This window comes from Idiotropiscis lumnitzeri, chromosome 2 (assembly GCF_059441095.1).
Source record: "Idiotropiscis lumnitzeri isolate Australia: NSW breed Sydney's pygmy pipehorse chromosome 2, RoL_Ilum_1.0, whole genome shotgun sequence".
Lineage (NCBI taxonomy): Eukaryota > Metazoa > Chordata > Actinopteri > Syngnathiformes > Syngnathidae > Idiotropiscis > Idiotropiscis lumnitzeri.
Window position 1 is genome coordinate 31,864,385 of NC_142392.1, and position 22,677 is coordinate 31,887,061.

Genomic DNA, 22,677 nt, shown 5'->3' on the forward strand with positions numbered 1-22,677 from the left:
CAGAAACGTCTGTGAGTATGTCAGGAATTAAATCGGCATCAGCCGCAACGTGCTTCCTTTTTAATTGCTCGTTTATCACTGTTGTGCTGCTAAAAGGAGGTTTACATCGTCGGACGTAATTTTGTGAAATGTCCCCATGGTCCGGTCCAAATCGGGGTCGCACGCATTAATCCGTGTGCGGCAGGCATAAGTCAAGGTAGCACGGTAGAAACAATATAAGACAAAGTCGCCGCCTGACCTTTGACTTGACCAAATTAAATGTGTGTTTGTCTTTTTGTGTCCTGCAGACGTCAGTGAAAACGATCTCCGTTCTGTGAAAGAGGAGCCAGACTTGACTCACATCAAAAAGGAGGAGGAGGAGGAGGAGGAGGAGATCAACAAGTCATCAGTGAACGTTCTCCCGATAAAGACTGAAGATGAAAACAAGGATGAGAGTGAGGACAACAGAGGGGCGGAGCCTACAAGCAGCAGTTCAAGTCGTCACGTGGCAACAGAAGGTGATGAAGACCACTGGGGGCCATCACAAGTACATAATGAGGACACATTATCAGACGCTCATGACAATGATGATGATAATGGGCAAGAAAACCCTTTTTCTTGCTCAGTTTGTGGTAAAAGCTTGTCTCAAAATTCAAGTTTTACAATCCACACAAGAATGCACATTGGAATGCATCTGCATCTTTGGCTTACTATGGGCTTAAAAAGGGAGACCGTCACAACCCCCTTTTCTACAAACAAGTCCAGGAACATTTAGTTCCTGGTAATAAAGTTCCTGTGGCCCAGGTGGTTTGCATCTCCCCGCAACTCAAAGTTCTTGATAATTTATGCAAATGACAATGATGATGTATCAGTGGGAGGTCTTGTGTTACTTTGTTACTCATTACTGACACCCTATGGCTGTTAAGCATCATTGCAGTTCCAAAATAATTCAGTGAACTCTAATAATATTATGGCGTATCTTAGTCTAATTTTAATACATATTGGATAACTTTAAAATATACATTCATTATTCAAATATGTCAACATGAAAGTCAGAGCGAAAGTATTGTTGCTTAATTTATGTGTAGGGATTTTGATTCTTCACACGTAATTTTGTTTTAAAATTTATTTAGAAACAAAAATTTTATCAAAAAAAAGGGGAATGTTGGAACGTACTAGCAGGCGAAATGTCAGTTTGGGAAAAAAAACAAACAAAACACAAACATAAAGCATGCAATAAATAGCGACTATGATGCCAGGGCCTAGGGCTGGGCGATAAACCGAAAATTTACCGTTACCGGAATTTATTACTATGACCGAAATCATTTTGCCCATGTCGGTAAATTCGGTGTTTAAAAAAAAGAAAAGCCTTTTCTGTCTGCGGCAATGTTCATGCCCCTTTAAAACCGCTACAGCGCCTCTAGTCACGTGACTCCACCCGCCTGATCGAGAAAGAAAACAGACGTCGCTGTCGTAGCTGGCGATTCACATCCAGAAGCTTTTTCACCACCCACAACACAACCATGCTGTGCTGAAAGTTCAAAGTGAGAAGCAAGGTTCGACAAGTGACAACAGCCCGTTAACGGAGGCAACACCATACGAGAGAACGTCTCAGAGGAGGACGCAATAGCCTAGCACATAGCTAAAGATAAAGCTCCTCTAGTTCCAGTGGCGCGCACAGGATTTAAACGCTCCATGGAAGCCATATTTCCCGATATGGACAACATCGGGCCGGAAGCTTAGACATGTCAAGCATTTTGCATCTACATCCGACTTGTGGTCGGGTCGCAACATGGATCCCTGATTGAGCCTAACTGTGCATCTGCATCTTTGTCTTACGATGGTCTCAAAAAGGCTGAACGTCACAACCCCCTTTTCTACCTACAAGTCCAGGAACATTTAGTTCCTGGTAATAAAGTTCCTGTGGCCCAGGTGGTTTGCATCACTCCCGCAACTCATAGTTCCTGGTAATTTATCCAAATGACAATCATGATGTATCAGTGGGAGGTCTTGTGTTACTTTGTTACTCATTACTGACACCCTATGGCTGTTAAGCATCATTGCAATTCCAAAATGATTCAGTGAACTCTTAAAATATTATGGTGTATCTTAGTTGAATTAGAATACATATTCCAGAAACGTCTGTGACTATGTCAGGAATGAAATCGGGCATCAGCCGCAGCGTGCTTCCTTTTTAAATGCTCGTTTATCACTGTTGTGCTGCTAAAAGGAGGTTTACATCGTAGGACGTAATTTTGTGAAATGCCCCCATGGTCGAGTCCAAGTTGAGGTCGCACGCATTGCTCCGTATGCGGCAGGCACAAGTCAAGATAGCACGGTAGAAAATAAGACAAAGTCGCCGCCTGAGGTTTGACTTGACCAAACCAAATTTGTCTTTCTCCAGACGTCAGTGAAAACGGTCTCCGTTCCGTGAAAGAGGAGCCAGACTTGACTCACATCAAAAAGGAGGAGGAGGAGGAGGAGATCAACAAGTCTCCAGTGAACGTTGTCCCTATAAAGACTGACGATGAAAACAAGGATGAGAGTGAGGACAAGAGAGGGGCGGAGCCTACAAGCAGCAGATCAAGTCATCACGTGACAACAGAAGGTGATGAAGACCACTGGGGGCCATCACAAGCACATAATGAGGACACATTATCAGACGCTCATGACCATGATGATACTAATGATGATGATGATGATGATGGGCAAGCCAAAGGTGAAAGGGCATGTCACACTGACTCATTCACTTCAAAGCTGTCTTTAAAAGGGCACAGAAAAACACACAGTGGTGAAAAACCTTTTTCCTGCTCAGTTTGTGGCAAAAGCTTCTCTCGAAAGTTTTATTTAACAATCCACACAAGAACGCACAGTGGAGAAAAACCTTTTTCTTGCTCAGTTTGTGGCAAAAGCTTCTCTTTTAAGTCAAATTTAACAAGTCACACAAGAATACATAGTGGCGAAAACCCTTTTTCCTGCTCAGTTTGTGGAAAATGCTTCTCTCAAAAGGCAAATTTAATAGAGCACGCAAGAACACACACTGGAGAAAAACCTTTTACTTGCTCAGTTTGTGGTAAAAGCTTCTCTCAAAATTCAAGTTTAAAAATCCACACAAGAAAGCACAGTGGAGAAAAACCTTTTTCCTGCTCAGTTTGTGGTAGACGCTTCTCTGAAAAGTCAAATTTAACTTGTCACACAAGAACACACACTGGAGAAAACCCTTTTTCTTGCTCAGTTTGTGGTAAAAGCTTCTCTCAAAATTCAAGTTTAACAATCCACACAAGAATGCACAGTGGAGAAAAACCTTTTTCCTGCTCAGTTTGTGGAAGACGCTTCTCTGTAAAGTCAAATTTAACATGTCACACAAGAACACACACTGGAGAAAAACCTTTTTCTTGCTCGGTTTGTGGCAAGAGTTTCTCACAAAATTCCCATTTAACAATCCACACAACAACACACACTGGAGAAAAACCTTTTTCCTGCTCAGTTTGTGGCAAAAGCTTCTCTGGAAAGTCTAATTTAAGAAAACACACAGCAACACATAGTGGAGAAAAACCTTTTTCTTGCTCAGTTTGTGGCAAAAGCTTCTCTTTTAAGTCAAATTTAACAAGTCACACAAGAATACATAGTGGAGAAAACCCTTTTTCTTGCTCAGTTTGTGGAAAATGCTTCTCTCAAAAGGCAAATTTAACAGAACACGCAAGAACACACACTGGAGAAAAACCTTTTACTTGCTCAGTTTGTGGTAAAAGCTTCTCTCAAAATTCAAGTTTAACAATCCACACAAGAACGCACAGTGGAGAAAAACCTTTTTCCTGCTCAGTTTGTGGTAGACGCTTCTCTGAAAAGTCAAATTTAACTTGTCACACAAGAACACACACTGGAGAAAACCCTTTTTCTTGCTCAGTTTGTGGTAAATGCTTCTCTAAAAATTCAAGTTTAACAATCCACACAAGAACGCACAGTGGAGAAAAACCTTTTACCTGCTCAGTTTGTGGAAGACGCTTCTCTGTAAAGTCAAATTTAACTTGTCACGCAAGAACACACACTGGAGAAAAACCTTTTTCTTGCTCAGTTTGTGGCAAGAGTTTCTCCCAAAATTATCATTTAACAATCCACACAACAACACACACTGGAGAAAACCCTTTTTCCTGCTCAGTTTGTGGCAAAAGCTTCTCTGGAAAGTCTAATTTAAGAAAACACACAGCAACACATAGTGGAGAAAAACCTTTTTCTTGCTCAGTTTGTGGCAAAATCTTCTCTTTTAAGTCAAATTTAACAAGTCACACAAGAATACATAGTCGAGAAAACCCTTTTTCTTGCTCAGTTTGTGGAAAATGCTTCTCTCAAAAGTCAAATTTAACAGAACACGCAAGAACACACACTGGAGAAAAACCTTTTACTTGCTCAGTTTGTGGTAAAAGCTTCTCTCAAAATTCAAGTTTAACAATCCACACAAGAACGCACAGTGGAGAAAAACCTTTTTCCTGCTCAGTTTGTGGAAGACGCTTCTCTGTAAAGTCAAATTTAACTTGTCACACAAGAACACACACTGGAGAAAAAACTTTTTCTTGCTCAGTTTGTGGCAAAGGCTTTTCTGTGAGGTCAAGTTTACGAAGCCACACAAGAACACACAATGGAGTCAAGCCATTCAGTTGCAGCGTTTGTTCTAAAAAATTTGCCACGAAACCGGAAACTGAGAGACACGATTGTGCTGGCGAGAATTGATGCGATCCGTGAAGCTTAAAAAAAGACAAAAAAAACTGAAGGAACTGACTCTTTGTGGTAAGATGTAAATTTTGATTTTGAATAAAATATGAAAAATTTAATTTTTCAAAGCTCTTTTATTGACTTAAAGCCAATGTCATCAGTGCCAGAAGAACCATTGTGTCTGAGTGATGATGATCGTTTTTTTTGTTTTCATATCAAACATTATAAATGAAATTAATTTCCTTTGCCTGGAACAACATTTGTTAACATTATGCTTTTCAGTTGTCTTTTTAATCGTACTTAATGGAAAAGGTGTGAGAAGAAACTGTGCTTATGAAATCATTGCCTTCCACAATCATCAATAAAATCACGTGTTCCACTTGCTCAACTGGCCTTCATTACGTTGTGTGAAAAGGTGAAAAACAGATCTCGAAGTTGGAACTAAAAAAAGAACCAGAAAGAGAAACGCAAATAGTCTCAGTTTCTCTTCAAGGTTTTGGTATGTCAGGAGTTGGCAATCTGATGGCAACTGGAGTCAGCGCTGGTTTTCTCGTTGTGTTTGGCTGGCTCGTATATGAATGGTCCATTGAACAAAACTCAAACTCTTCAAATATCCCCTCACATAAATTTAATATTTCGCTTTCTGAATAAATATCTGACTTGCTAAAACCTCTTTCTAGGTTGAGCTCTATCAAGTGTTTGGGGTGAATTGCTAAGCAGAATCTCACTTCGGAAAAACTATAATTTTGTAAAATATACCAAATATTTTTGTTCATGCTCTATTATATTTTTTATACTTTGGATTGCTTATATAATGAAATCGGGAAATATTAAAATGTAAAATTGGCAACGGCATACAGACTTAATGCAATTAATAAATATAGAAACATTTTATAAATATTGAACTAATTGAGAAGAGTCCTTGAAATAAATATTGAATTATAAAAAATACTTACGTATTAAATTAATTCAACTACCCGACCCCAGATGAGCGGCAGAAAATGGCTGGATGGATGGAATAATTTAAATTGCATACATATTCAAATGAACAAATTTGTTCAGAAATATTCAAGAGTGAAATAAAAAGGTTTAAATTAATATTTATATAATTTCACATTAAAATAATTCAATAAATATTGTAGTATTACATAAGCAAGCTTAAATATACATTGAAATGAATAAAAAAAAAGTCGTATATTTTTAAATGGCCTAATTTAGATCTGGGAAGTAATTCTCTTTATGAAACTATGAAGGGACTGGAGCTCACAGAAGTGACCAGTCTTGGTTCTGAAGTTCCGATGTAACCAGATACTGCCCTGAGAGAAAATAGGCCTGAGCATTGTTTATGGTGGGGGCAATTCTCTCGCCAGGTCAGTGACCTTCCAGGGTATGGAAGTAATTTAAGGTGGTCACGAGTAGACTGGTCGTATCAAAGGGGAGACGCATCTGCTCTCCCTCTGGGGGACTTTTGGAGGGAAATCCCGAAGACTAGCGTGATGGGAATTGCATATGAAACAAGGGAAATTAGATATTCATGTCCTATTTGGGCATTCCCTATAAGAAGGGAATGTCTGAGAGGGGGCTCACACGTTTTTGGGGAGACTTCTTTTGACATCAGCATGTGACGAGAATAAAATCTTTCTTTCTTTTGTTCTTTTCCCATCACCAATCCAGCCTTGCTGGGCTGCCTCTCCGGAAGGCAGCAAGGACCCACACTTCAAAGACAAAATATACTACATATTGAAAGAAAAATAATACTCAAATATTGAAATAAGTATAGAATTGAAAGAATAAACAACAAAGAAATAAATACCTCCTGGAAAATATCATTATTTTCAACATTTGTCAAAGCACAAAATTTCGATCAGATTGAGTTCTTTCTTGCACATTCTTAAACAATCGTATTTTTTTTTTACTTTTACTTTTAAAGTTACTTCAGTGCATTTCATACCTGTGCCTTCAGTGAAGTCCTACTTCGTCCTACTTGAATAAATACCCATCAAAATATCATCATTTATGACACCACGGCTGGACAAATAATATCCAGAAACACACTTACGCACCACTGAGTGAGTGTTGGACGATATAGCTTCTCTTGAAAGGTCCGACTTGAAAATGTCCTTGCAAGTGTATCTGCAATTAAATCCACACTTTTCCCTCCTTCGACCATTGTGGTTTAAAAAAAAGCAAGAATATATTTCAGATTTTCGAACGGTCGCCAGTTACGACTTTCAATGTGTTGATTCGGCATAGTGCTGCCCCCTCACAAGTGAGTATCCAATCACAAAACGCGTTCATCACCCTCAGCATAAGGCCAGCGAGAAGGCTCACTGTAACCAACTCGTGATCTGATTGGCTATCGCAACCATCGAACAAATATGAAAGCTCATTGACTTTGACAGAAAAGATGTGAAATATATGTGAAACCTGCCCGGCAACACGAGCGAGCGGAATTCTGATGAGATTCAAAACTCTCACCTAAAAATAAAACGCTCAGCTATAATATGACACCAATGCGATGATTATGATAATTTTTTTATTATTGATTGTTTGGCCAACAGAGAAGGCCTTGAAGGCCCACCACTGAGTTACTTAATAGCCTAAATTAAACTTTACTTTCATCAATAGAGTTAAAGTTATGCTTTATTGTAGGATTTATGTAATTAATAGCCTTTGATGGATTTAGTGTACTTATTGTAAACTGGTAACGCTGAAAAAACAAAACAGACAGCAATTCAAGTTTAAACCCATATACGTAAAATGCGCTTTAGAAATAAAGTATATTTTTGCACACATTACACCGACATTGAGTTCCTCCAGATCGACGCTGACCTCAATGATGAAGAGAGCCAATCAAAAATCGCAACCCAAAACACAAGCAAACAGGAAAAAGTGACAAACAAGAAAGCTGGCAAAGTGAAGAATGTGAAACAGGTGAGAAACCGAACAACATTTTATGTTTGTATTTCCATACATTGTAATTTACGGACGGGAATAATTCTTAATTTCTACTTCTAACATAGCGCAACTGTTGGTCTGGTGAATGTATAGTCTTGCGTTGAGCCGCCACTACAATGAGTTACGATTCTGAACTGCAGTGGGCCTCAACATAGTTTATGTCAGGTCAGGGATTTCGACAGGGGTCCCCGACTTATCAAGGGATGGATATACAGGAATGGGTCCCGGGTTTGACGAGATGGCGCCGAGGAGCAACATAAGGGGAGTCCACATCTGTTCTCGTCCTTGAGGGTTTTACCAATACAATCTTTTTCCAACCACCGGAGTGTCTCAGAAGTTTTTTTATATCACCACTCCAGCCTTGCTTGTCGACCTGTCCGGAGGGAAGCTGGGCCAGACCCGCACATCTCCAACAATAATATTCCACAAAGGTTAAAAGTCGTTGTTTATTAAACAGTAGATGGCGATAAAACCAGTCTTCACTCATTCAAAACTGTGGAAAACATTGCCACCTACAGGCGAGAAAACGCAATTGCAGTCTTTCAAGTTGTCCCTCTCTGACCACTTCCGGGAATCTCAAATAAATAGAAAAGCCGTTTTTCCATTTTTGCTCGTGTTATATTCTATTTTTGTAGTCGAAACAAAATTTTAAATTCAAGCTGTTTTGAGACGTTTCCTTCCTTGTTGCAGAAAACAAACAAGCTGTATTTCAATTTTGGAATTTATTATTTAAAATGAAAATCAAATAACCAGTTGTTTTTCCTTTATTAATATCTGCTTCCAAATGTAATATAACTACTTTTCAACAAACACGTCCTTCACTACCTCATACATCATTTTTATGCCATTATGGGCGTGGTCTGGAATAGTTACTTCAACAGGCACTCGGTGTTACTCCTTTCGAGTTCAATCAAAGCTCAACTTCGTTCTTCGGTTTCAACAGACATTTAATGTTATCGACAAGTCTTTTTACATGTTAAAACAACACCCCAACAATGCCGTCAGAACTAAGAAACAGCGATATAAACAGGGGTGCACATAATATTTTTCATGGGTTACTCACATGAGTACCAGGAGATAGTGTGGGGTACTCACGTCTTTTTTTTTCTTCCTCAATGTCCTCCTGACGTTATAAAACTTACTACACAAAAGAGATCCCATTTTCTTTGCACAATTTCTTCAGTGTTTCAGTGTTTTTTTTGCACCACCTTTCTGTAAATAAAACTGCAACAGCTTTAAATGTGACACAGTAAGGCACACCGTGATCACCTGACTTGGCTCAGTTCTCCAGTGTCTGCGGTGCACAAAATGTGCACCACGGAGCCTCCAACTGCAGCGAGTTGCTTAAGTTTCGGCACAATTACGTTGTACGCTCCAACGTTAACGTGCACACAGCGACCAGTTTAGCGGCCCAGTTATTCAAGCCTGCGTCCTCGAAAAGTCTCACTAGTCCGTCACTTATGGCTTGTGCGGTTCGATCAGCACCCAGTTCAATTAGTCCAACGAAGTCTGAGGTAAGTTCGCCGTCACTGGACACCGACACGACGTAAACGATCTCCTGCTCAGTTTTTGTGATGTCCTCGGATCCATCAAAAAGCAGACCCAGGTCTTTGAGCAAAACGCACCTCTTTTATCAGCTATATGTGGATGTGAGTGGCAAATCTTGCACCACATTTCAGTACGCTCATCATTAGCTTCAAGCCACGGCAGATCTTGGAGCCACTTTTTCGAAAATGCTCTCTAGTTTGGCTCAGGCTCGCTTGGCTGTTTCTTTTTTGGTGGTGAAAGACCCAAAAATTTGCTTCAAGTCTGTTGTTTTTTTTTTGGCATTTTTCACCTCGTTCGTTGTGCTTCTGATGAAATAGTGGATTGATGGCAGTGTGTACAGGTACGCAAGGGCGCATCGTGACGCACTTGACGTTACGCATCCCTGATTTCTGTTGCGCATGCGTACCTGCGTACCAGTTTTGTGCACCCCTGGATATAAACGGATAGAGCACACAAATAAGGATGGCTCACAAAACAATAAAGAAACTTAAAGTAAATAGCACAATATTCACCTCATTGGCCACATTCACTCAAAAGGAATAAAGGTTTACAAATCTTCACACAAACGTGACTTGTCCTCTTGCCTTCTCTTCAGGGTACATTGCCTCTTCTTGCCATTGTGTGCATCTATGCCCATGTCCCGAAACAACAATTTATACATGTAGAAGAAAAAACAAGTTCCCCCCTTTACTACGATTTTAAACCAAAACACCTGACAATTATACCTTACTGAACATTTTAAACACAAAATAATGTCTTTATTCAGTGTACTTTTGAACCGCATTAAACTATGAAATAAAGGTGTTGAGTTTTCAGCTTCGTATTCCATATTTCCTTTCGGCTCACCGCACCAACACAACACCACGACAAGTTTAGGATGTTTCCATCTTGCTGTTTATTTTTCAGTCACTCGACACAACATGTCTTCCCACAGCCAACATCCATAAAAGGCATTTTAACAAACGTAAAACGTCATCACGTAAACCACGCGAGATTTACGACAGTAACGAAAATATATGTGACATTCAACAAAATACACACATACCCAAATTTACATAATGACATATAATTAAATATATCATTACTTAAACTAAAGAATACCATGAGAGCATATAACTCAACACCCTCCCTTGCTCTCATCAGCTCAAAACAATGACCTTTAATTTCCAAAGTACCAAGTTTTAAATTTTTCAATCCTAATCCTAGATGCTGCTTTTGTTAATATGTCTGCAATCATGTTTTCTGACGGACAGTATGCAATGTCTATTTTTCCATTTTGAAGTGCTTCACGGATGAAGTGAAACCTAACATCAATGTGTTTAGATCTCTGTCTATTCACTGGGTTTTTGGTCAAAGCAATGGCCCCTTGATTGTCTCCATAAATCCTGGTGCAACTGTATGTTGTATGATCCATACCATTTAACAACTGAATTAAATACATGCTTTCTTGTGTCGTGGTTGCCAAAGCAATGTATTCGGCTTCACAAGTCGAAAGAGCCACTATAGGCTGCTTCTTCGACTTCCATGAGATTGCAGGGCCTTGTTTTGTCATGCTGAAGCAGTAGCCCGTAGTGCTACGTCTGTCTTCTACAGATGATGCCCAATCAGAGTCACTGAACGCCACCAGGTTTAAATCTTCATCATTTTTCTTGTATATTAATTCGTAATCCATGGTACCTTTTAGATATCTCAAAACATGTTGAGCAGTCACTAAATTGCATGCTTTTGGGTTTGCAAGTGTTTGTGACAATTTGCTCACTATCCAGCTGATATCTGGTCTTGTACACGTCATGGCATAAATCAGGCTACCTACAATCTCACGGTACTCTTTAGGGTTGGCCATCTCATTTTTATTACTTTCTTCATTCACCCCCAGTATTGGTTCACTTGGTGTGTATCTGGGTTTACAGTCTGACATTCCAAATCTTTCAAGCACTTTGACGATATACCTTTTCTGACTCATTTTGATTTCTTCACCCTTTTGCTCAAACTGAATGCCCAAGAAGTACGATATTTTGCCCAAATCTTTCATATTGAACCTGGATTTCATGGTGTCTTTGAATTTATTAAGTAGATCACTGTTGCTTGCTGCCACTATTAGATCATCTACCCAAATGATAATAATGATCACCTCATTTTCTATCTGTTTCCTGTATACGCAGTGATCAGATAGATTTCTCACAAAATTTCCTTGCTCTAGGTGATCATTTAGAAGCTTGTACCAGTTCCTTCCAGATTGTTTAAGGCCATAGAGGGATTTCTTTAGCCTATATACCAACTTCTCGCCTTTTTCTGATGTCTTTTCAAAACCCTCAGGCTGCTCTAAGAAGATTTCTTCATCTATCGGCGCATGCAAATAAGCTGTTTTTACATCCATTTGGTGGACGATGAGATTGTTTTGGACTGCTATCTGCATCAAAACCCGTACAGATGTGATGTTAGCTGTTGGAGCAAACGTCTCATGGTAGTCTATGCCTTCTGTTTGACTGTAGCCCTTAGCAACGTATCTAGCTTTATATACTTTTCCTCTTTCTGAATTTTCCTTCAAGGCATATACCCATTTCCCCCCTATTAAGTTCCTGCTTTCGGGTAAAGAAACCAGTTCAAATGTTTCATTTTCTTGGAGTGATTGAATTTCTTCCTTCATTGCTTGTATCCATCCGGGTGCCTCGACCGACATCCGGGCTTCACTATACGTTTGTGGAACGTCACATATGGCTCTGTAACAATGATCAACATTTGTGTTAGCAATATCGTTGTCATTGAGGTCTGTCAGATAATCATTTAAGTATTTTGGAGGATTCTTTTCTCTTTTTGGATAACGGTGGTTTATACCGTAATCAGGACTTGCATTTTTCGTTTTGTCAACTCGTGTTTCTGACGCCTCATCATACTGTGACACATCTGTATTTATCATGCCCTCGTTCTCATTAAAGTCATGACTTTCACTACCAACTTCATCGTGTGGTTTATCTTCAAAACCCTCAGTGTTAGAAAATGTACTCCTGCTTCCCATGATTTCTGAATCCAATTCATCTGTTTGTGTCTCTCTTTCCATGCACTTATTTTTGATGAATTTTACCAGTCTGTGTTTCGATACTTTTTCAGTTTGTGGGTTATACACCAGATATGCAGGGCTGTTTTTACTGTACCCCACAAAAATCCCCTTTTCATCTCTTGCATCTAATTTCTTGTGATTGTGCTTGTATACATAACATTCTGATCCAAACACCCACAGTTTGGAAAGATCTGGTTTTCTTCCTGTCATCATGAAATATGGAGTGTTTTTAACCCTGTCATTGTAACATCTGTTACGGATATGAGCAGCATTTTGGACAGCATAAGGCCACAGCACTTTTGGTAACCCCTTTTCTAATAACAGGCACCGTCCCATTTCAAAGAGTGTTCTCCATTGTCTTTCGGCTGTACCATTTTGGTGTGGAGAGTATGGGGATGAAGTTTCATATCTATTGCCTTTATCCCTCAAGAGCGACTGAAAGGCATTGTTGGTGTATTCTGTACCATTATCCGATCTAATGCATTTGACACTGCCGTATGGGGCACTGTCAGCAAGGAATTTTTCTGTTGCTAATAGTGTCACTTTTGCTTTTGAGAAAATAAACAGACACGGCCCCTGAAAAATCGTCTATGAATGAAACTGCATACTTGTAACCATCCTGACTAGTTGGTTCAATGGGGCCTGCCAAGTCAGTGTGCACCATCTCAAGAGGTGCATTAGCTTTTGCATTCAATGTCCTATTTCTACTATTGATGAATTTTCCCTCTGTGCACACATTGCATTCTACTTTAGAGTTACCTGTAATCGTCATGCCCTTTACCACATTTGGCAATTTTAACACATCATCCATATTACAGTGTCCCAAAATTTCATGCCACGTTTTGACATCACAAGTCAGATTCGCATTGTCCTTTGACTTCATGTCAGTAAATGACTCATCATAGTTTTGTTCGTTGTGATTTACCGTTCTCACAAAGTACAGTCTTTCATGTTCCTCGATGTCGAAAACTGTTCCATCTTTGGTTATGAGTTCATTTTGTCCTTCCTTGAATGTTACTATGGCTCCATCCGACGTAGCTGCTTTCACTGACATGATGCTTTGAGGGCACGTTGGTATATACAAGGCTTTCTTCAACGTGACACCGACACATCTTCCTTTCGCGTCCTGGAGGAAGACCTTGGCATCTCCTCTTTTCAATGCAACATTGTTTTTCCTGGTTCCGTCTGCTAGTTCCATATAATGTCTTGCTGGGTTGAAAGTCTCATCAAACGTTGTGAATTTGTGTTCCTCATTTACAACATGTGATGTGGCTCCACAGTCCACCATTAATGCATTCCTTTTAGCATTGTATGAGAGATATTTGTGGTTGACCTTGAACACAAATGTCTCTTCCTCCTCATGATCCTGTTGTCTTTCTGCCGTTTGTTTTGCTTCATCTTTCATCTTGGTTTTTCTCCTGCATGTCTCATCACCGTGTGTAGCACTCCTGTGGTAGTTGCACCACTTCGTCACCCCTCTTTGGCGGCAATCTCTCACAAGATGTCCACGGTTTCCACATCCGTAGCAGACGACCGATGATATGTCTACTTTCATTACATTGTCTGTCTTTGTGTTAGAGTCAAACTTTTCCGTCTCCTCGTAGCTTCGTAGCCGACTTTTAAACTGTGCAAACGTTAAGTCATCGCTGCTTTGTGTAGTGTGGACGCAGAAAGGCTTGTATGTTTCTGGGAGGCCCTTCAGAATCATAGCTATTATCAGTCCATCACTTATTATCTCCTTTGCATTTCTCAAGGAGGTTACTGCCTTCTCAGCACGAATGACATAGTCGGTTATAGTTTCCTCAGTTTCTTTCTTTCAGGAAGTTAATTCCGTATACAGGGCAATAATTCTGGGCTTACCCTGACTCGCGTAATGGCCACGTAGTATTTCCAACGCCTATTTGCCGTCGTCTGCCGCTTCTCTCATCACCAATGACAGGCTTGTGTCGTCGAGAAACTGAATTAGCTCCGCGTAGCATTCTTCATTCTTTTGTGGATCGGGTGCGGCGGTAGACAGTATAGTGTCTTTCAATCCGAGTATCCTCAAATGGCCGAGGAACTTTACCTCCCAAAGTTCGTAGTTGTTTTCATTCCCGTCGAAAACTAACCGTTGCCATCTTCCTCCTCCTGTGCCGCGCCTGGGCCCATAACCTGTTGCGTTTGCAGCTTCGTATTCCATATTTCCTTTCGGCTCACCGCACCAACACAACACCACGACAAGTTTAGGATGTTTCCATCTTGCTGTTTATTTTTCAGTCACTCGACACAACATGTCTTCCCACAGCCAACATCCATAAAAGGCATTTCAACAAACGTAAAACGTCATCACGTAAACCACGCGAGATTTACGACAGTAACGAAAATATATGTGACATTCAACAAAATACACACATACCCAAATTTACATAATGACATATAATTAAATATATCATTACTTAAACTAAAGAATACCATGAGAGCATATAATTCAACATGGGCAATAAACCGAAAATTTACCGTGATCGAAATTTAATAAAATCATTTTGCCCATGTCGGTTAATTCGGTGTTTAAAAAAAAAAAGAAGTCCTTTTAGTCTGCAGCTTTGTTCATGCCCCTGTAAGACGGCTTGAGCGGCTGTAGTCACGTGACTCCACCCAGCTGAACAAGAAAGAAAACTGACGACGCGGTCGTAGCTGTCGATTCAAATCTAGAAGCAGCTGACACGGCTGAAGACGACGTAATGTTCGTTGAAATTGTTCCTGTCTCGCTTGTCCCGAAAAGAAATTCCGACATCTGTCGTTAAGAAATGTTTTGGGTTCCAAAAAGACGATGTTTGAGCAAAAGAACACGAACTACAAAGTGCGTCGTAAGCACCTGAAACAGCGCGTCCAACCTTTTCTTTTTCACCACCCACAACACAACCACGCTGTTGACTTGGAGCTTGTGCTAAAAATTCAGAGTGAGAAGCAAGGTTGGACCAGTGACAACAGCCCATAACGGAGGCGACACCATACGAGAGAACGTCTAAGAGGTGGACGCGATAGCCTAGCACAGTGTTTTTCAACCACTGTGCCGCGGCACACCAGTGTGCCGTGAGATATTGTCAGGTGTGCCGTGGGAAATTATTCAATTTGTGTACCTGTGCGGTCTAGCGCCTGCAGAGTTGAGTAGTAAAATGTAGTACTCTTCCAAACCAGTAGGCGGCGGCAGCAGGTAGTGAATTGCCTTGTGCTTGGAGACAAGCGAGAAGTGGATAGCAGAATAAAAAAAGTGGATAACAGAACGACGGTGAAAGTAATGGATATGTTTTTGAAGAGAAAAAAATGCTGACTCTGAACTGGACCCTGGACAAAACCCAGACCTAGATGAAGGCCCTAGTATGAGTGGAGGTAAATAAAAAAAAAAGCAAAGGCGACCTGCAAAGTTTCTGCCGTGAGGCAATACAGCGAAAGCTATCTTTCATCTGGATTTACTTTTACCGGAGATGCAACGACACCGACTCCGTTGTGCTTGGTATGTGGTGAAAAGCTCTCCAACGGCGCTCTGGTCCCAAGCACGCTTATACGCCATCTCCAAACGAAACGCCCTTTACTTCAAAACAAAAATGTGGCGTATTTTGTTGGCCTGAGTGAACACACGGAGAAACAAGCAACTTTCATGAGAAAAACCGCAAAGGTAAGCGAGAGAGCCCTTAAAGCTAGCTACCACGTCGCTGAACTTGTGGCTAAATCAAAAAAAGTCTCACTCGTGGCAGAGGAATTAATACTTTGATTCCTGCCAATATATCAGCTCTGTCTTATCCAAACAGGCACAGGTTTCACACTGAGTATAAATGTGAAAGATTTTACGATACTTTATTCTTTGTTGATTTGATTCATATTCAAGACTTTTAATAGGTCATTTTTCAATGTTAAAAAAACACTTTTTTTCACATTTTCAGCTGGTAGTGTGCCGCGGGATTTTTTCAATGAAAAAAATGTGCCTTGGCTCAAAAAAGGTTGAAAAACACTGGCCTAGCACATTGCTAAAGATGTAGCTCCTCGAGCGACAGTGGAGCGCACAGGATTTAAATGCCTCATAAAAGTAGTCGACAAGAGGTACGAAAATATTTGTTGCAAACCGTACTTCCCGATATGGACAACATCGGGACGGGAGCGGAGACATGTCAAGCGTTTTGCATCCACATCCGACTTGTGGTCGAGACGCGACATGGACCCCTGTTTGACCCCGACTGTGCATGACATTGTCGACCAGTGGCAACTGCGCACCAGAGTACTCGAGACGGCGCATGTTCCTGATGAAGTACACTTGTTGATTTGGCATTGGCATTCCATTGACATTTTTTTTCATTTTATTTCGCATTTTGTTGACAGGCGACTAGCGCCATTGCACGTGGCATTACAGCTGTCATGATCCGCGTCGGGCATGACAGGGGTTTTGTTGTGGAGGCTATGTCGATAGCAGTGTGTGTCAGTCTTGACTGTTAATCGGGTGGTTCAGATTTTTTATCTTACCGGAGCCGGGGGCGCCGGCCAGAGCGCCACTTCGCGGCGGGTTGTTTGGAAGGGCAAATGGTGCAGGATGGCGGAATAAGGAGGAGGCAGGTGGCTGCTTTAAGCAATTTATCCAACAGTTTGGCAAAAAACATCCAAATTCACAACAGTGTCCATTAAAGTCCATTACAATGTGTCCTTTTGGTTTGGTTTCCTGCCGTGGAGGCCACTAGGTGAAACGTCGAGTGGTTGGATGAGTCTTGTGTGTTTGGGTGTCCGTAGTTATGGATATATGTCAAACAGGGCTGGCCATAAGGATTATATATGGCCTGGAGATGTGTATGTGTGGTCTCTAAACAGGGAGAAATAAACCAAAATAAGCAACTACACATAGAAAGTTAAATATGCTTATCCATTTGACATCAAGCAGGTAAACAAGCCGAAATAACATACGCGAGCATACAACGTAGCGCCAGCTAATGCTAACCGCATTCACTCGTTGGTAGCAGGAGGAAGTCTTAAGCTTCGCCGTCAGAAGAAAGATAAACACTGAAAGGCAACGCGACTCACCTCACATGGACGCACACTCGAGATTGGCACATTTTCAGCTCAGAGGAAAACACACGGATCAAATCACGAACGTCTATCGGCGGCACACTTTAACTTCGCCGTAACTGCTCCGACTGGTCGCACTCTCCCGCTCTCGCCCTGTCCCCCTCTCTCTCTCTCTCTCTCTCTCTCTCTCGACCGCGGCGCCAGAGCGATGAAGGACCCCGCCTAGCTGCCCGAACACTGCCTGCATAAAAATAAGGAAATATGAGTCTTTTGTACATCCTGGTAATAAAGTTCCTGTGGCCCAGGTGGTTTGCATCTCGACTGCAACTCATAGTTCTTGATAATGTATGCAAAAGACAATGATGACGGAACAGTGGGAGGTCTTGTGTTACTTTGTTACTCATTACTGACACCCTTTGGCAGTTAAGCATCATTGCGGTTACAAAATAATTCAGTGAACTCATCATATTTTGGTGTATCTTCGTCGAATTTGAATACATATTGGATAACTTTAAAATATACAGTCATTATTCAAATATGTCAACATGAAAATCAGAGTGAAAGTGTTTGTGCTTAATGCTTATGTGTAAGAACTTTTACTCTTCAAACGCAATTTTGTTTTAAAATTTATTTAGAAACAGAAATTTTCTAAATATAAAAAGAGTAATGTCGGAACGTACTCTCAGGATAAATGTCATTTTGGGCAAAAAAAAACCAAACAAAAAAAACCCAAACGTAAATCATACAATAAATAGCGACTCTGATTCAAGGGCCCCTTTAATTCTTTTAGGGATCCAGATTATAATGGAAGCAAAAAGTACCCACGATGAAACTATCTGTAAATGCAAAATGAAATAATTGTAAACATATTTCACTTGAAGGATTCCTATTTTATCAATGACATAATGTTGCAATGGCCCCCAGTGGTCTGCATCATTATGTTAGGGTCCCACAACAGGCGTTCCATCAGACGCACACAATAGCCTGTGTGTGCTAACTTCAGCTCGCTTCCAGAAACGTCTGTGACTATGTCAGGAATGAAATCGGCATCAGCCGCAACGTGCTTCCTTTTTAGATGCTCGTTTATCACTGTTGTGCGGCTAACGGGAGGCTTACATCGTAGGACGTAATTTTGTGAAATGTCCCCTATGGTCCGGTCCAAGTTGGGGTCGCACGCATTGCTCCGTGTGCGGCATGAGCTTTGACTTGACCAAACCAAATGTGTGTTTGTCTTTTTGTGTCCTACAGACATCAGACAAAATGATCTCTGTTCTGTGAAAGAGGAGCCAGACTTGACTCGCATCAAAAAGGAGGAGGAGGAGGAGGAGATCAACAAGTCACCACTGAACGTTTTCCCTATAAAGACTGAAGATGAAAACAAGGGTGAGGGTGAGGACAAAAGTGGGGCGGAGCCTACAAGCAGCCGCTCAAGTCATCATGTGACAACAGAAGTTGATGAAGACCACTGGGGGCCATCACAAGCACATAATGAGGACACATTATCAGACGCTCATGACGATGATAATGGGCACGCTAAAGATGGAATGGCATGTCACACTGACTCATTAACTTCCAAGCTGTCATTAAAACGGCACACAAGAACCCACGGTAAAGAAAAACCATTTTCTTGCTCGGTTTGTGGCAAAAGCTTCCTGCATAAGTCAATGTTAACAATCCACACAAGAACACACACTGGAGAAAACCCTTTTTCCTGCTCAGTTTGTGGCAAGAGTTTCTCTCAAAGGTCTCATTTAATAATTCACACAAGAACACACAGTGGTGTAAAACCTTTTTCCTGCTCAGTTTGTGGTAAAAGCTTCTCTCTAAAGGCACATTTAACACAACATACAAGAACACACAGTGGTGAAAAACCATTTTCCTGCTCAGTTTGTGGCAAAAGCTTTTCTGTAAAGTCAATTTTAATGAAACACACAAGAACACACACTGGTGAAAAACCCTTTTCCTGCTCAGTTTGTGGGAAAAGCTTTTCTCTAAAGTCAAATTTAATAAAACACACAACAACACATAGTGGAGAAAAAACTTTTTCCTGCTCAGTTTGTGGCAAGAGTTTCTCTCAAAAGTCAAGTTTAAAAAGGCACACAACAACACACAGTGGTGAAAAACCATTTTCCTGCTCAGTTTGTGGCAAAAGCTTTTCTGTAAAGTCACATTTAACAATCCACACAAGAACACACACCGGTGAAAAACCTTTTTCATGCTCCATTTGTGGAAAATGCTTCTCTCAAAAGGCAAATTTAACAATACACACAAGAACACACAGTGGTGAAAAACTTTTTTCCTGCTTGGTTTGTGGAAAAAGCTTTAATGTAAAGTCATTTTTAACAAATCTCACAAGAACACACAGTGGAGACAAGCCATTTAGATGCAGCGTTTGTGCTAAAAAATTCTTCACTAAACGTAGTGCTGAGAAACACGATTGTGATGGCGAGAATAGCAGCAATCCTTGAAGCTTAAAAAAAGACCAAAAAACTGAAGGAACTGACTCTTTGTGGTAAGATGCCCACAAATGTTTTGAATAAAATATGATAAATTTAATTTTGCAAAGCTCTTTTATTGACACTATGCCAATGTGATCAGTGCCAGAAGAAGCAACGTGTCTGAGTGATGTAAATTCTTTTTTGTTTTGTTTTTATGTGAAACATTTTAAATTAAATTAATTGCTTTTGTCTGGAACATGTTTTAATATGCTTTTCAGATGTCTTTTTAATCATACCTAATGGAAAAAGTGTGAGAAGAAACTGTGCTTATGAAATCGTTGCCTTCCACAATCATCAATAAAATCACTTGTTCCACTTGCTCAACTGGCCTTCATTTCGCTGTGTGAAAAGGTGAAAAACAGATCTAGAAGTTGAACTATAAAAAGAACAAAAAAGAGAAACGCAAATCGTCTCAGTTTCTCTCAAAGGTTTTGGAATGTCAGGAGTTGGCAACTTGATGGCACTGGAGTCAGCGTTTATTTGTCACCACGAAGGAGATGATCTGCATCACACAGTTGGTTGCTGCTGCTGTTGCTGCGCGTCTGAAATGAAATGAAATATTTAAGTACAGACGCTCCCCTACATACGAACATTCGAGTTACGTTATCGTTTTCGGTGCGACGCCACCGCACATGGTGTCCAAATTCACGCTGTCATGTACGGCCTTCGAATCCAGCCTTGAAATCGGTATTCGTTTCCGTGGAGACGGCCCCAGAGCCAATGCCGCTTGGTGCAACATTTACATTATGCCCACATACATTGCTCCGCTGTTCGACGCCGATGTGGCGCATTTACGGTGGATTTATATGAATGGATAATCGGCGCAAAAAGAATATTTGTATTAAGATTTCATTTTGAACAATGGAACCTGAACTTTTCTTCATTTTATTTCACTTTTTAGTTAACTTACATTTTGTTCTTGAGAGGAGAATCATGCTTTGCCATCGAAAAGTTGTCTTTTATCGAACAAATGAAGTAAGTTACAAATACGTCTACAAGCATTTTCACACTGGAACCAACATTGACAGGAAAATAAGTATATAACGTGATTGTTACAGAGAAACTAAAAATATAGCGAGTAAGATAACTTCAGTAGTACATGTGTTTGCTTCATAATAGAACGAACATCCATCGATCCATCTATCCATTATCCGCCGCTTATCCGGGATCGGGTTGCGGGGGCAGCAGCTTCAGCAGGGAAGCCCAGACTTCCCGCTCCCCAGCCACATCTTCCAGCTCTGCCGGAGGGATGCCCAGGCGCTCCCAGACCAGCCGGGAGACGTAGTCTCTCCAGCGTGTCCTGGGTCGTCCCCTGGGCCTCCTGCAGGTGGGACATGCCCGGAACACCTCACCAAGGAGTCGTCCAGGAGGCATCCAAAACAGATGCCCGAGCCACCTCATCTGGCTCCTCTCTACGTGGAGGAACAGCGGCTCGACACAGAGTCCCTCCCGGATGGCGAGCTTCTCACCCTATCTCTAAGGGAGAGCCCAGACACCCTGCGGAGGAAACTCATTTCGGTCGCTTGTATCCGAGATCTTGTTCTTTCGGTCGCGACCCACAGCTCGTGACCATAGGTGAGGGTAGGAACGTAGATCGACCGGTAAATCGAGAGCTTCGCCTTTTGGCTCAGCTCCCTCTTCACTACGACAGACGGATACAGTGTCCGCATCACAGCGGAGGCTGCACCGATCCGCCTGTCGATCTCTCGCTCCATCCTCCCCTCACTCGTAAACAAGACCCCAAGATACTTAAACTCCTCCATTTGGGGCAGGATCTCCTCCCCGACCTGGAGAGGGCATTCCACCCTTTTCCGACTGAGAACCATGGTCTCAGATTTGGAGGCGCTGATCTTCATCTCAACCGCTTCACACTCAGCTGCGAACCGCTCCAATGAGAGTTGGAGATCACGCCTTGACGAAGCCAACAGTACCACATATTCTGCAAAAAGCAGAGATGAAATACTGAGGTCACCAAACCGGATCCTCTCTTCGCCTCGACTGCGCCTAGAAATTCTGTCCATAAAAGTTATGAACAGAATCTGTGACAAAGGGCAGCCTTGGCGGAGTCCAACCCTCACTGGAAACGAATCCGACTTACTGCCGGTAATGCGGACCAAACTCTGACATCGGTAGTACAGGGACCCAACTGCCCGTATCAAGGGGCTCGGTACCCCGTACTCCCGAAGCACGCTCCACAGAACTCCCCGTGGGACATGGTCGAACGCCTTCTCCAAGTCCACAAAACACATGTAGACTGGCTGGGCGAACTCCCATGAACCCCCAAGGACCCTGTAGAGAGTGTATAGCTGGTCCACTGTTCGACGGCCAGGACGAAAACCGCACTGCTTCTCTTGGATCTGAGATTCAACCTCCCGATGGACCCTCCTCTCCAGTACCCCTGAGTAGACCTTACCAGGGAGGCTGAGAAGTGTGATTCCTCTATAATTGGAACACACCCTCCAGTCCCCCTTCCTAAAAAGGGGGACCACCACCCCGGTCTGCCAATCCAGAGGCACTGTCCCCGATGTCCACGCAATGTCGTAAAGGCGTGTCAACCATGACAGCCCCACAACATCCAGAGCCCTAAGGAACTCCGGGCGGATCTCATCTTGTTAACCACCTCGGTTACTTCAGCCCCCGAGATAGGTGAGTCCACCATGGAGTCTTCAGGCTCTGCTTCCTCAAAGGAAGGTGTGTCGGTAGAGTTGAGGAGGTCTTCGAACTATTCTCCCTCACAACGTCCTGAGTCGAGGTCAGCAGCACCCCATCTCCCCTATAAATAGTGTTGATGGTGCACTGCTTCCCTCTCGTGAGACGACGGATGATGGACCAGAATTTCTTCTGGAAGTCGTTTTCCATGTCCTCACTGAACTCCTCCCACGCCCAAGTTTTTGCTTC

General features: G+C 41.7%; 1 protein-coding gene across 1 annotated transcript; it reads left to right on the forward strand.

Annotated features, from left to right (window-relative positions):
• The first annotated feature begins 2,249 nt into the window (after positions 1 to 2,249).
• On the forward strand, positions 2,250 to 19,857 carry LOC148342319 (uncharacterized). The gene is made up of 3 exons (XM_088288135.1): positions 2,250 to 2,286; positions 2,750 to 4,583; positions 19,026 to 19,857. The coding sequence occupies exons 1-3, from the start codon at positions 2,250 to 2,252 to the stop codon at positions 19,747 to 19,749; spliced, it is 2,595 nt and encodes an 864-aa protein (XP_088144261.1). The 3' UTR covers positions 19,750 to 19,857.
• Positions 19,858 to 22,677: the final 2,820 nt, after the last annotated feature.

Excerpts from the sequence above, each read along its gene's own strand:
- LOC148342319 (XM_088288135.1), top strand. The coding sequence starts at position 2,250 with ATGGTCGAGTCCAAGTTGAGGTCGCACGCATTGCTCC. Across the intron at positions 2,287-2,749 it reads GAGGTCGCACGCATTGCTCC|GGCACAGAAAAACACACAGT; the intron begins GTATGCGGCAGG and ends TGTCTTTAAAAG. Across the intron at positions 4,584-19,025 it reads GGCAAAGGCTTTTCTGTGAG|GTCTCATTTAATAATTCACA; the intron begins GTCAAGTTTACG and ends TTTCTCTCAAAG.